Source organism: Apus apus, chromosome 4 (assembly GCF_020740795.1).
Source record: "Apus apus isolate bApuApu2 chromosome 4, bApuApu2.pri.cur, whole genome shotgun sequence".
Lineage (NCBI taxonomy): Eukaryota > Metazoa > Chordata > Aves > Apodiformes > Apodidae > Apus > Apus apus.
This window is the reverse complement of record NC_067285.1, coordinates 111,264,861-111,278,644: the sequence shown is the minus strand read 5'-3', so window position 1 is coordinate 111,278,644 and position 13,784 is coordinate 111,264,861. Positions and strand designations below refer to the sequence as shown.

Below are 13,784 nucleotides of genomic sequence, written 5' to 3'. Positions count from 1 at the left end.
ACTCAATTGCCAGTGCATCGCCTTCCCCGTTCGTGTTCGGATTTGGTTTTTGCACTAGCCCTGTGTGGACTGGCCACTAGAGGGGGGATGGATACAGGGGAATGGATGTAGGGAAGGGATACAGGGAAGGACACAGGGAGAGGTTACAGTGGGGTGGATACAGGCTTCGCTGTCGTGCTGCAGTTATAGGTCCAGTATCTTTTCCTTTCTCCTTACATCCAAACTTTCATAAATCATTAATTCTTTTGCTTGTCGGTAGTTTCACCTTATCTAGCAGTGACATCCTTTCCTAACTTAACAGAAACGGGGACTGTTTTCTAACTGAAGGCATAGTCGTGATTTGGATCAAACTATTTAAAGCTGTGCTGTATGTACATATTTCATACATTATTCCTCTTTGCTTTTTTCTTCCCTTTTCGTTTCCCTCTGAGCAGAGGTGTCCCGTGCAATATCCAGAAAGATGGTTGTCCACTTGTTTCATATAACTTACATCTCCCAGGCTTGGATAAACTGTTTCCCTTGTATCATATATTTTGCTTTATATTTGACAATTTGTCATTTCATCCCTCAAAGCTTGTATAATTTTTAGCTTTTGGAAGGCTCTTTACACATCCTCATGATTGTCATTACTTTTGTGGTATAAATAATCTGTCATTAGAAAAATGCCACTTGTTTCCTGAGGGTGACTAGGCTGATTCAGCAGCCCTGCTTGGGACCATACTGCCCTCCATTTTTTCACTGTATTGAGTAAAAATCCACTATATGTTTGGGTACCTACCTAGTTTTCTATGACCATAGGGCCCGTTTTATTTATGAGAAACTGAATATCTTTTAAAGGCATTTTGTAAAAAAACTCTTTACAAGCTCAAGTACAAAATTGTGCTTTTTGTATACCACTTGTTAATATTATTGTGGTGGTTCAGGGCTACAGGTTATTGCAGAAGCATGATGTTACTCCACAGACAACCAGTCAATTCACCCCTATTTACAGACCTTAATAAATCTTGAAATGAACTTAACAGCTACTGAGGTTAGACTTACCAGTCCACTATCATGATCTCTAACCAGCTCTAATTTAGGGGAGCTGCAGTATATTTTAATTATTCAGGTTTTGGTACAACAACTACTTTTACTAGAAACCTTTTCTTTTTTAATGCATTTTTGTTTTTATTATTTTTATTTCCTGATAAAACACTAATTGGACCTTCTGATTAGTTGTTTTAAATGCCCTAGTTTACTTCCAACACTCTCACTTTTATTTCCCAATTGCTAACATCTCTATTACCTGGAAACAATAGATCTGAAATAGATTTTAGTGTTTGTTTCCAGTTTGATTTTCAAGGGCTTATTCATCAAATCCTCATTAAGTGTTATCATTAACAGCCATAGCTTGACTCCTTTGCTAATGAAAAATGACAGTTTGGGGCTAGATTATTCTGCATAATAGGAAAACCGAGACAGGGAAAGAAAAGTTTTCAGCTCTGTTTTCTGTGAAAGACACAGACTGTAACTTCATAAAACTACTTAGGGGAACTTTTTGGGAAGATATTCATTCCACCAACTAATCCCTAACAGCTGCTGGAATCAGGGAAATACGTTCACAATCCTAATGTAATAGGGGTTACTTCAATGTAGGAGTGCCACCCATTGAATAAACTACTATTTACCATGTTTCACATAAAGTAAAAGTGCAAGGGCCCAGTTCTGTACATAACAGCAATCAAATATTTGATTATATTAAATGTATTAAATATATTAAGATGCTAATTGTTGCTAAATATTATGTTATTAATATTAAGATGTTTATAAGTATACCAAAAAGCCCATCATGACAGGGCAAAGGTGGACAAAGGAATAAGCTAAGAGTTTAGCTTCATGGGACCTCAGAAATTGCTGCTTCCCCAGCTGCAAATACATCTTTGTATCTACTCTTTTTGATATCACATATCACCATGGTGCTTTGTATTCCTGTGTCGAGTTGGTTAACACCTCGTTCTCCTTCTGATTAACATGCTGTGGGCACTGTCCCCTTTTCAATTCCCCCTTTGATTTTTTAGCAGTGATTTTCTCCAACCCATCTAATTCATCTCTTTGCAGTTGATGCTCCATGCCCTCCACACTCTCCAGCATGAGCTTTGTCCCATCTCACACAGTGGTTTTTGTCTTGTGGGTTTTATTTTCCCCCCTCAGAGAATCTGTCAGATGCATTTCTTTAGGCATTTATTGTCCCCATTGTTTCCTTGTGTTGCAGGCCAAAGGATTCAGATTCAATTTATTAGACTGCAACAATTACATCATAAATTCATTACATCCAGTTGTTGGGGAATTTGATCTGACAGTGACATTGGGTTCTGGGCTGTTTGTAAAGGTAGTTAAGGTGCAAGGGGAAGGTTTGTAAAGATGGAGGCAGCTGCATGTGCCTGCAAAGAAATACAGAATGTCCAATATGGACTGACATTTACATGAAATTAAGGTAAACATTTGACATGCAGTGGCCTCTTTAGCATGGGGATTGCAAAGCTTTTAGCAGCAGCAACAAATTTCTGTTTGCTTTTGAAAATTTGCTTTGGGGAATGATCTGGATCAGAGAAGTACATTTGCTATCAAGATAAACTTTACTAAAGAGCCAAGTTTAAGAAAGAAAAAAAAAATAAAAGGGGGTGGAGGGAATCCCTAGGTAGCTTATCTCATTATTATTAATGTTCTTTCTTATTTACCATGCATTCTTAGCAAGGCAGCCTGTCAGTTGAGGCAATGAACTACAGAGACAGTCACTCTGTTTACTCCTGGGAGCTCACTTTACCTCTCATCCTACAAAGAGGGTGGAGAGCAGATGTGTTTCAAAGGGCTGGCGGTTGTTTAAAGAATCAGAACCTCTGGACTTCAATAGCTGTGGGTTGTTCTTGCAGTTTAGTTTGGGATTTTCAGGATTTTCCTCTTCTTTCCCTCCTTTCCCCTCTTTGCTCTTCTTTCCCCTCGTTCCCCCTCTGTGTGAGCTTCTGAGAATGAAACATGGGGGAGTGGGTAAGAAGGGATAAAAATTAGGAGGAAAGTATGTATTTTAAAAGATACTCAGAAACCTATTTTCAGTTTGAGTCCCTCAGCTGTTAAGAGGAGGATGTTTGCTCATTCTTGTTGTAACCACTAGAGTACAGAGGTGTGCTGCTGCAGGGAGCTCTGGTGTATATAAACTACATTGACTTCATTGGAAAAGCCCTTAAATCAATTTGATATGTCCATGCATATATTTTTTATCTCAGATTTTACTGAAAATACAATTTTTAGTCCTCTCTCTGGTGTCGTGCTCTGGTTTGCTATTACATTTATTACAAAGTTTGTAATAAATGAACGACCAGGCTTAGTGTCTAACCATGTCAGTCAGAGAAATCTGCTGGGCTAATGATGGTAAGTCCATGATGAAGCAGATTTTTATACTTACCTATTACCTTTGAAATCTTGGATTTAGTCTTTGTTAGCTCAGAAATGGAACCGAATCGGTCATGTTACCATAACACACGTGTTGAAAGACATCTTTCTGGTGGTAGCTGCTGTGTCTGGTGAGGATGCAGAGAACATGAGAGCAGCAAAATGGTTTAAAATAAAAACTGCCTTAGCAGAATAGGATGTGCCAAGCGCAGACACACGCAATATTACCCTTTAGCCACTGCCAGTTAGCTCTAAGTGATGTAGATGTTTGGATTTTGGGGGAGAACTGGAGGAAAAGGTGAAAAGCTGATCTTTGCTTCTCTTGTAATGGAGAGCTGGGTACTTTGAACTCCAATTCCTTTCAGTGCAGCCTGTTACATTTGACTGTCTCACCCAACTATCGCACCAGCGAAAGGGGCTGAGAACAGTAATTGGTTTAAAGGCTGAATAATTGTGCCTGAGTGCCAACAAGTGACGTTATCTTTATAACAAAAACAATTGCCCTGTTCTCACGGAACTGTAGATTTCATTGCAAATATGCTCACTTTAAAGCAGACACCCTGCAATAAAATTACAGTGCTCTGCAGCATTCATCTTGGATCTTCACAGCCACCCACCCAATTACAGGCTGTGTCTTGCCAGCACAAGATTGTTGCTTGGTTTCTGTAATATTTTTGTAGCCTTGCTTTCTTCTACATAACTTGAGAGGTAGACTGTGCTTACTCCTTTCCTTTCACTGGCTTTTACTGCTGTAAAAAAAAATATAATTGGCTGGTATGTAAAGTCTTTTGCATGGATCTAAATTTGGTATTTATTTATTTATTTACGTAAAGTATACTCTGAGTAGTTGTTTCTAATACCTTAATAGCTCTGGTTTATGACAGTAATTATATGAAAGGTTAATCTTTAAATCACCAGCATTTCCTAAATTCCTAATCAGCTTCATGCTTGAAAAGGAGCATGTATAAATGCTCAGTTGGTTAAAATTAGACTGGGTTGAGCAGGTCAAGGAAAAAGATAACCTTGGTGCATAATGATAAATTGAACACAGCAAAAATATCTCAGATCTGTTTGTCGTAATAGCTGTGAATGTAAAAGCTGAATATGAGGGAGAATGAGTGTGGGTATAATTAGCAGGAGAATCTGCTATAGATCAAGATCATCCTCTCTCTAAATGTGGGTTTCTTAAGGGATGGGGAAAAAGAAAGAGATTTTGAGTAGAAAGTCTGTGGTGAGCTGTAACTGGGACAGCTGAAAAGTCCAGACAAAAAAAACTAGTGGAAGAGGCACAGTGCTGGAGTTCAGTGAACACAGAGATAGCGGAGGGGGATGTTGTGCTCCCAGGGAGGTGCAGAGTGAATGAGGGGGCTGCGTGCATGTTTGGGAGAGTGTGTGTGTGGCTGTGAGATTGAACAGACAGGGAGAGAAAGGGAGACAGGGAGACATGCTGGGTATCTTAACTATCTGCTGTTGTCCTTGCCATAGTCTTAACACGGGAGTTGAAGGCACTGAAAAACCCCATTTTCCCTGTGTGCCCAGTGGTCCCCTTGCCTTCTCACTGGTTCCTGTCTTCCCTCTCATCCTGTCCCTTCGCCCTTTCCTTTTCTCTATCTTGCTCAATGAAGCTATTTAGTGTTGTAGCCTCCTTGCCAGAAGCTGTTTCATCCCTGCTTGCTCAGTTTTTAAAACTGCTTTCTCCACCCACCTTGAGTCTCAATTTTTCATCTCTGCTAGTCTTTAAGATTTACCATCTTTGAAAGAGAAAAGGCAAAGGGAGCCAGCCTCAACCTGATTCAGCTGTTGTTGCTCTAGTATTTTCTCTCATTTTTTGTCTCTTCTTAATTTCTATTATTGTTATTATTACTGTTCTAAAAATTATAGCACTACAAATAAGCTTCCTAATTAAATACTCGTCCTCACATGCCATTCTGAATGCCATTGGAGAAGCTGGGGGGAAGGGGAGGGGTGTTCAGGGTGTCCTTTTGCTACTAATGCAGAACGAGACACATACAAGACACAAACGTAGTCCAGATGAAAAGCAAATGAGGGATTTTTTTATCAGAACCAAAGAAAAATTATCAGATAAGCTCATTTCAAGTGCCTCTCAATAACTTAGCCATAAAAATATACAGAATATATTAAAGCATACAAAAATATCCTTAGGTATCATGAATGATCTTGTTCTGGCACATGTTTCCAAGGCAGTTGTTGACCAGATGTGGGACGGCATCTTCAGACTGGGACAGAGCATCTACCTAGCTATTGCTGAGCACATGGAAGAACAAGTCATGCCCTTGGTCTAACCCCCTGCAGTACTCAAACAGCATGGAAAATGAGGGAATTTGCAGCTTTAACACAGTATTTCTTTGTTTTTTATATATTCAGGCCAGAAACAGAATGTGGTACATTAGTTTTGATTCTGTGATTACATATCACCTTTTTTTTGTTGTTTGCTTGGTTGAGTATTTTTAAGTAGTGCAGAAAGAAAGGAAAAAAGACAGAAAGGAAAAGAAAATAATCCTTTATATACATTCAAAGTATACACAGCAACAGTTCCTTCATCACTGGGTGCACCGTGAGTGTGTATTGATGTTAACAGCAAGAGGTTGCATATTAGAGATCTATAACACTGGCAGTGTTAACCAGCCTCAAACAAGGTAGTTCTTTTGCTCACTTTTCACCCTGTCTTGTATGTTAAAAGTCACTTAAATATAAAGACAGTAATGTTAATTACCTAGCTATAAAAGGGAGATTAGTCCTATCAAGTGGAACATGAAAGGGGAATGTATAAAATATTTTCATTCCTTCAATAATCCCTAAGCATCTCCTGAACAACAAACTGTCACAAATAACCCTAAAAGCATCTTTCTTTTTTTTTTTCCTTAGCTTTGGGGTGTTTTTTTTGCTTTGGGGGCATTTTTTTGAGCCATTCCATAAAAGGGCACCAAAAGAGAGGGAATGACATATCTCTGGACAGCTGGTGAACACAACATTTGGAAGAAAGAGCTAGGGAAAAGTTGTCCCTGTAGCTGCTATAAATGCAGGATAAATATAATAACTCTCATATATACCCATGCAAGCAGCCTGGAGCAGGACGAGTAAGTGAGTTTGCAATAGCTGGATTGAAATTAAATACTTGCTCCTCTATTTCTTTACAATCCATACATTTTTTTGTCATGTAAACATTCAGACTAGGTGTGGGCACCCTGTGGAGTACTTTCATGCCATGTAATAGTGACACCTTCTATCTACCAGGAGCTATTCAGATGGTATCCAGATCTCCAGATACCTTCTGGGCATCGTTAGGAGTTGTCTCTAGAAGGCATGGCCCTTAGCAAAGCTTTCTGCATGTGGGTTTTGAAATACATCCTTTTCTGAAGTTTAGTAAGTGCTGTGCTGTATGTGGAGGATCCATCCATCATCCTGCTAAGTGTGGCAAGCCATCAGTGGCCATTACCTCTCTCTTCAGGAGAAATGGCAACAGGCAGTACCAAAATCAGCTCTCACTTAGGAAATTACTGCACCTTTAAAGAAAAATGTTCTGTTCAGTTTACTTGAGCTGTCAATGCAAAATGCATGAGGCAAAGAGGTGAATAAATTCCAAAGGTGGAATTGCTCGAATCTTTGCAGACCTAGCTTGAGGTTTGCTAACATCAATAAACAGCAGGAAAAATTCCAGAGGGGTGCAATCACTAGTGTGTTTAATATACAACCCACATCTATGCTAAAAATACATAGAAATACAACCACGGGATGATTGGGTGTCGGTGTGTGTCTTGCATCACATTTCCAATGGCAAAACCATGACTGGACGGATACATTTCCTTATAGCAACAAGGAGTCACTATAGAAATAAAGCTAATTCATATCTTTTTTAGCATATGCAGACAGTATTTTTAACCATCTTGCTTGGTTTGGGAAGCTTCCTGGCAACTAGCTGTAACCAGTCCTTCTGGCTGCAGTGCTGCATGTTGATTTGAGGAACATAGAACATAGTTCAAAGTCAAGAGAGCCAATTTTTCACTGTTCAAAGCCCCTATTGATTTCAGATAAGGGTTTAATGGGGAAAATATATGTAGGTTGGCCCTCAGTTTTCAATATTTTCTCTTAAAATATGATCAGACACCTGAAGAGACAAGGGGCTCCTTCCCTACTCTCTGTCCTCACTGTCAGGTTCATACATTCAGCCCCTCAGGTCTCTTGGGAGTTTCAGGATGGATGAGCTCCTTGTAGGTCTGAGGCATAGAAACAGGAATGTGCATTTATTTAAAGAGGGAAAAGCCTAATATTAACAGTGCTAGCTTGTTTCAAAGTTGTGGGTGAATTTTCAGTGGCTTTAATTAAACAGCTGTTATTTAAATTTAATTTCTTATGAAAAATATCCTCTCCCAATACATAATCCCATTGCTTTCACAGATGACATTATAGTCTCACCAAATAAAAATTTTGGTTAAGAGGCTATCATCATATTTCATATTAAACAGATTGAGCTGTACCAAATAGAAGAAAATGAGATCTGAATCTTTAAAAATAGTGTCAGAAAAAAAATTCACTCTTTATGTTTAAAATTGATGGCTAAAACTTGCTGTGCAGGAAAAAAAAAATGGTTTCTTCTGAGCCTAGTCTCCCTCTGCTTTGTAAGTCTGCTTTAGCCTTTTAAGAGTAGGAGGCACTTTGATGCTATGAAAAGCAAATCAACTGTGTTATATTAAAATATATGTTACATTTCTGAATTTATCCTCTATCAGTGGTTACCTAAGTATCAAGAAATATGTACAGAGCATAGAAATGTTGCCCAATGGTTTATCCGTAACATTTTATTAGCATGTAAAGCTGTATGAAGAAAATGCCAGGATGCTCTGCCTGAGGTTCTAAAGCCTACCTCATCTTCATTAGTGTGAGAGGAGTTGTTGAAAAGATCATTCAGTAGGTTGTGCACATACTGGAATGAAAAATCCAAAATGCAAGGAAAGGAAACCTTTATTTCAGGGCAGTCCAGTAAAACAGCTGTGTGAGTCTACATTATTAAATCACTGCTCATACCCATCAAATTCCATTTCTCAGTCATTATTCAGGAGGGTTAGTATCCCTTCAGCCTTTGCTGAGATCTGAGGGTTGTTTTGTTAGTGAAGGCTGGTGGTGAGAGTGGGGGCCATGGGATAGGCTTTGCTAGCAGCTTCTACAGGTCCCAGAAGTATGTTCTAATATCTCTGTCTTTTCTGACAGTGTCACAGCTGGAAACACTCACAGGTTTCACCACAGAGCACCAAACTGCTCTTCTCCATTCACCACAGTGCCCAAAACCAGGGTTACTTTGCTCTTAGCACATCTCAAAACAAGCATATTAGTGGGAAACACCAATAAAAGCCCTTAAATTTGAGGGGGTTTTTGTCTTTTTTGTTTTAAAGAGAATGATGACGGGCACTTTTTTTGGCAGTGTTTCGTCTTTTTTGGGTGTTGTTCGTTGTTCATTTTGTTTTTAGTGAGACTTTTGCAATAGGATCAGTTTTGATACAAAATACTTTTAGGGGTTATGGTGCAGTTTGTAGGGATCTTACAGCAACTAACAAGTGAAGTGTTCTTAAAAATCCTCAGAAATCCTGTCCCAGGGACGTGGTCAAAACTTTAGGCTCTCTGGGGTGCACTGGCTCCTTGTTAAACTGACATCCAGTTACAGGTAACACATGAACAAAAATTCAATTCCAGTGTCATGCTTCATATTTTCAGTAACATGATGTAAGTGAATGTGTACTAATTACAATGTGAAGCCATCTGGTTAATTTTAAGCTTGCTATTTTATGTGGCTTCTTTGCTCCTAGTCTTTAATTTCAACACTCAGTATGAAGAGAGAAAAAGGTTAAACTGTTGCATTTTGTATACAGGGAGCAATTCATGTAATATACACCAGTCTGTAAAAACTATAAATGCTATTTTTTTTTATTTTAAACAGTTTTCTTAGTTTACAAAAGATCAATAATTGGTACCTTTTTACACTCTCAGATTCCTGAATATTGACAGATCTTCAAAGGGAGTATTAGCATATGAAATCTCAAGATTGACTGTCCTGAAGATTTATTTTTTTTTTTTAAGACACGATAAAGCTAAAATATCAAGTCTTTTTGACAGCCCCTCTGTAACAATTTTGGCAGAGGAGCACGTCAGAAATCACCAGCAAAGCACAGCAAACTCCCACCCCCCCCCACCCCGTGCCACTGTCTGCCTGCACGCTGTTATTTGGTTGCACACTGTTTAAATCCCAGAAGGAAAATCACACCTCGCATTCCCTCGCTGGCTGCTGGTGACAGGAGCAAGATCCATACTCATTAATGATCACCAGGGCTCCCTCAATGTGGTTGGGTTTGTAATCAACGTAATACTCCTGGGCTGACATGGCAGCCATTTGATGCATGGTCTGTTTTTGCTTCTGCTTTCTGCGCTGTGTTACAAAGCACTGTCTTAGTTGCCTTAAGCCGGCTGGAAAGCACTTCCAGGAGACGTACAACACTAAAACCACGATGAGGAAGGAAAAAATCAGTGCCATGGTCCCCGTCACCACCTTGTGAATCTGCACGGCATTCTCCGAGTTCTCGCCAGGCATGGTGACGGTGATGGCGTAGATTGTTGGGTCCCCTTGGCTGTCCTGCACGTCGTAGGTGGCGGTGGCTGAGCCGTAGCTGGACGTTTGGTCGCTGTCGTTGGTTACCGGGGCGAAGGTGTTGGCACTGGTTGGGTCTGGGTCATCTTCACACAAGTGAAAAGCGTACACCGCGTCCAACACGTCCTCGCCCTGGGCGTACTCCGGGGTGGCACAGAGCAGGTTGCTGTCGGAGCGACCCTTGAAGTTGCTCAGCCAGGAGGCCAGGGCGCAAACGTTGCGGCTGCAGTCCCAGGCGTTGGCAGAAAGGCTGATGCTAGTGAGGGACTTCCAGGAGTCGAGGACTCGGGAGTCGATGTAGGTCAGCCGGTTGGAGTCCAGCTGCAGGGACTTGAGGTGAGGTACGCTTTCGAAAACATGAGGTTCGATGTACTCGATTTCGTTGCCGGAGAGATCCATTTTTTCCAGTTGCCATATCCAGTCCAAGGTGTTGACGACGATGGTAACTTTATTCCTTTTCAAGCAGAGAGAGTGCAGGGAGATGAGCCTGGGAAAATGGGCTAAATTCACCTTCACCAAGTCATTGTGCTCGAGGTGCAGCTCAGTGAGTTTGAACAAGCCTGCAAAAGAGTTTCGAGCCAGGCTCTTTAACTGATTGTATCCTATGTCTAGAAACTTCAGGCTGCGACAGTCCTGAAAAATTCTCACCGGCACGAACTTGATGGCGTTCGACCGCATGTGCAAAGTTGTCAGTTTTCTCAGCCCGTGAAACAGGTCGGGCTCCAAAGACTGTAGGTTGTTGTATGATAAATCCACACTGCGCAAGTTTGGCATGGGTCGGAAAGTGGTGTTGGGCAGTTGGGTTATTTTGTTGGAACTCAGGGTGAGCTCTTTAACTCGCCGCAATTTTTGAAAGGCATTCCCCTCCACTGAGCAAATGTGATTGTGATCCAGATAGAGCCACGTGAGCTGCATTAACCCTGTGAACTGTCCATCATGCAGCTCTGAAAGGCTGTTGTACCGCAGAGACAAGCCCATCATGCCCGACAGGTTGCGAGGCATCTCTGTAAGATTCAGTGATTCACAGTACAAAAGCCTGCCCTCACACCGACAGAGCTGTGGACACCCACTATTCACGGCTGGAAGCATTTTAGAAAAGATACCCAGCGTACACAATATCAACCCCGGGGGCTTCCTCAGCAGCCAGTTTAAACAGAGACCAATAAGAAGGAAATCCATTAGCAAGAATATTTCCAAATTTGCTTGAGAATGTCCATTGAATCTTTTCAAATTCTACATCATAGTTTATTTCAGGGAAAAAAAAAATAATAAAAATAGAACCCCAGCAAAACAAAGCCAGAAAACCAAAGCAAAACAGCAAACAGAACAAACACAGAGGCAAATATTTCACTTTACAGCATGCAGGAGCTGTGCAGCATTAAAGTTCACAGACATTCAAAGGTAAAATGATAGTGATTTTGTTCATGTTAAACGCTGCAGCAAAGACAAAAAAAAAATAAATAAAAAAAAATCTTTCTTCATGAAAGAATTTAATTAAAAAGTGTCTTACCCACCCTTTTCCAGAGAGTGACAACCTCCATTCAGTTGCTTCCTTTGTGTTTGGACTAATTATATGCAGAGCTAAAAAAGACCCCTCTGTGCTACAAATTCAGTCCCTTTCAATGTTGTGCAAGGCTGGCAAGCTCACAATGTCTCACTTCGCTTCTGCTCAAAGAGCGAAAGGCTTGTCCAGCTAGCTTTTTAGCTGACTCCTAGGACCTGCAAGTTTCAGAACTATGTGCATGAGCTTGATCTTCTCCTTCTCCCTCTGTCCTTTCCTCTGCAGTTAACACTGTGGCGTGAAAAAAACTCCAAACTCTTTACTAACGACTCCACAGGATTTGTCAATCTGTTTAATGTCCATCATTTGCAACGACCAGTGACCGGCACAACCTTTACTCCAATAGAGAAATTACCATTCATTCACTGACCGGCTAAGGGCAGCTTTATTTCCCATTCTTTGTTCGCTTTGCTTGTGAGGTGATGCTTAGAGCAGAGAGAGACAGCAAGAATCCCTTCCCTTCAGCTGAGCAGTGTGTTGCTAGAGCATGCAGAGGCACCCAGTGTTCACTGAGTGTCGTAAGCTGCTCAGGATTGTACGCCTGCACTGTGCATCGCAGCCATGGGCAGATTGAAAAGGGGTGGGCATAAAACCAACATTGGAGCGAACCAGGAAAGTAATAGATGCTCTTTGATGAAATGGAAAATACTTTAAGCCTATCTCGCCGTTTCTCAAACGGGCACGCACACACAGCAGCACAAATCATCACGAGAGAGGCAGTGCTAAGTAGGAAGCTTGAGAATTAGGGTTTTTTATTAGTATTATTATTATTATTATTTTTGCTTTCGTTTAAACTCTGGATCTATAAACTATTAGCTGAGAGAGGCAGATACTTGATTTCTTGATTGAGATACTTGATTTCTTGGTTTGGGAAGGAATATGTAAACCAGGATCCTTGGATTGCTTTTCCTCCTCTCTAATTCTGATGATGAGATTTGCCTTTTGGAGTCTTGGGAGGGAGGGAGTCGGGGTGGGGGGAGCGGGGGGGGTGGTGGTTTGGAAATGTGGTTTTATTCTGACATTGTGTAAATAGAGCATGATTTGAAATTCTGTGCATTCTTTCTCATAGAAATGCAGCCAGAGCTCTGCAAATAGGAATGTCTGATTTCATATAAGCTTTAATTACATTTGGTCTTTTTCCATCCTGCACATTTTGTGTGTGTTCAGCACATGCCTTCCCTAAAGGCTTTTTTCTTCTTTTTTTTTTTTCTTTTTCTTCTTTTTTTTCTTTTTTTCTTTGCAGTGGGTGCCACAGCACACAAAAGTATAATTCTTGCAGGATAAAGATTGCTGTGCTTTGGGAATAAGATCAACACGTAGGTTGCTCTGCCCATGTCAGCAGCGGGCAAAGAAGGGGTTTAAAACCCTGTCAGTTCCGAAGTTCTGCAGATTGTGTCGGTTTTTGCTCCGTGAACCAAAAGACAATCCTTGCCTGATAATTTGCAGTCCTCACTATTTCTGGGAAGAGCTTCGACAATGAGCTCTCTCTGTCATTTTGACTGACTGAAAAATATACAAGAGTTCTGTCAGGAAAACCCTGGCCATCTTTTCCTATTATGAAATAGAGTCGAAAGCCCTTGTGCTGGTGAGTGCGATCAGAGCTGACAGCTCACCGTTCTGCATCAGTCCTCTACGAAGAAGTTTCACATGGAAATGCAAGTACTGCAGAAGATGGTGCTAATTTTAAGGCAACATCAGTTGTGAAATGCTGGAGGCAGGGCAAAAACATTATATTTTGCTTTCCTTTTCACAACTGAATTAATAATTTATTTTTAAAAAAGTCTTTTTGAAGTGTCTGTTGCAGAGCGATGAAATCCTGGAGCTGTTGGTTTGGTTTGAGTGTGGCTGGGTGCTCTGTGTGTGTGTGTGTGCTGGTAGAGATCAAGCAATGCAGTCATTTCATGCAGTAAAACTTGTTTTACAGAAGTCCTGGAAAACTTAAACTCTCGTGCATAAAAATGTGGGAAGGAGATTCATTACAAATGGATTTGCCAGAAAAAGGTCTTAAATAAATGACAAATCTAAACCACTTGAACTGTGGTTTCAGACCTGGGAATCAATGTGCTTTTTATGCTCCTGATTCAGTTTATTCACATTTTTTCTGCTATTCACAGCCCTTGACTTTTAGTGGTCTGAAAGCAA

At 40.6% G+C, this 13,784-nt stretch overlaps 2 protein-coding genes across 4 annotated transcripts in view; one reads left to right on the top strand and one right to left on the bottom strand.

Moving 5' to 3' along the window:
* The window catches only part of CTNNA2 (catenin alpha 2), a 512,527-nt gene that overhangs the window by 334,521 nt on the left and 164,222 nt on the right, over positions 1-13,784 (top strand). Inside the window, exon 1 of one of the 3 annotated variants that reach the window (XM_051617318.1) lies at positions 10,386-10,417. The exons of the other annotated variants lie outside the window; for them this stretch is intronic. The gene's annotated coding sequence lies outside the window, so the exon portion shown is untranslated. Of the gene's footprint in view, positions 1-10,385; positions 10,418-13,784 lie in introns of those variants that run through there. 3 annotated transcript variants of the gene reach the window in all.
* LRRTM1 (leucine rich repeat transmembrane neuronal 1) lies at positions 9,343-12,197 on the bottom strand. Its single transcript, XM_051617343.1, has 2 exons — positions 11,596-12,197; positions 9,343-11,314 (listed from the first exon to the last, which is right to left on the bottom strand). The coding sequence occupies exons 1-2, from the start codon at positions 11,620-11,622 to the stop codon at positions 9,695-9,697; spliced, it is 1,647 nt and encodes a 548-aa protein (XP_051473303.1). The 5' UTR covers positions 11,623-12,197; the 3' UTR covers positions 9,343-9,694.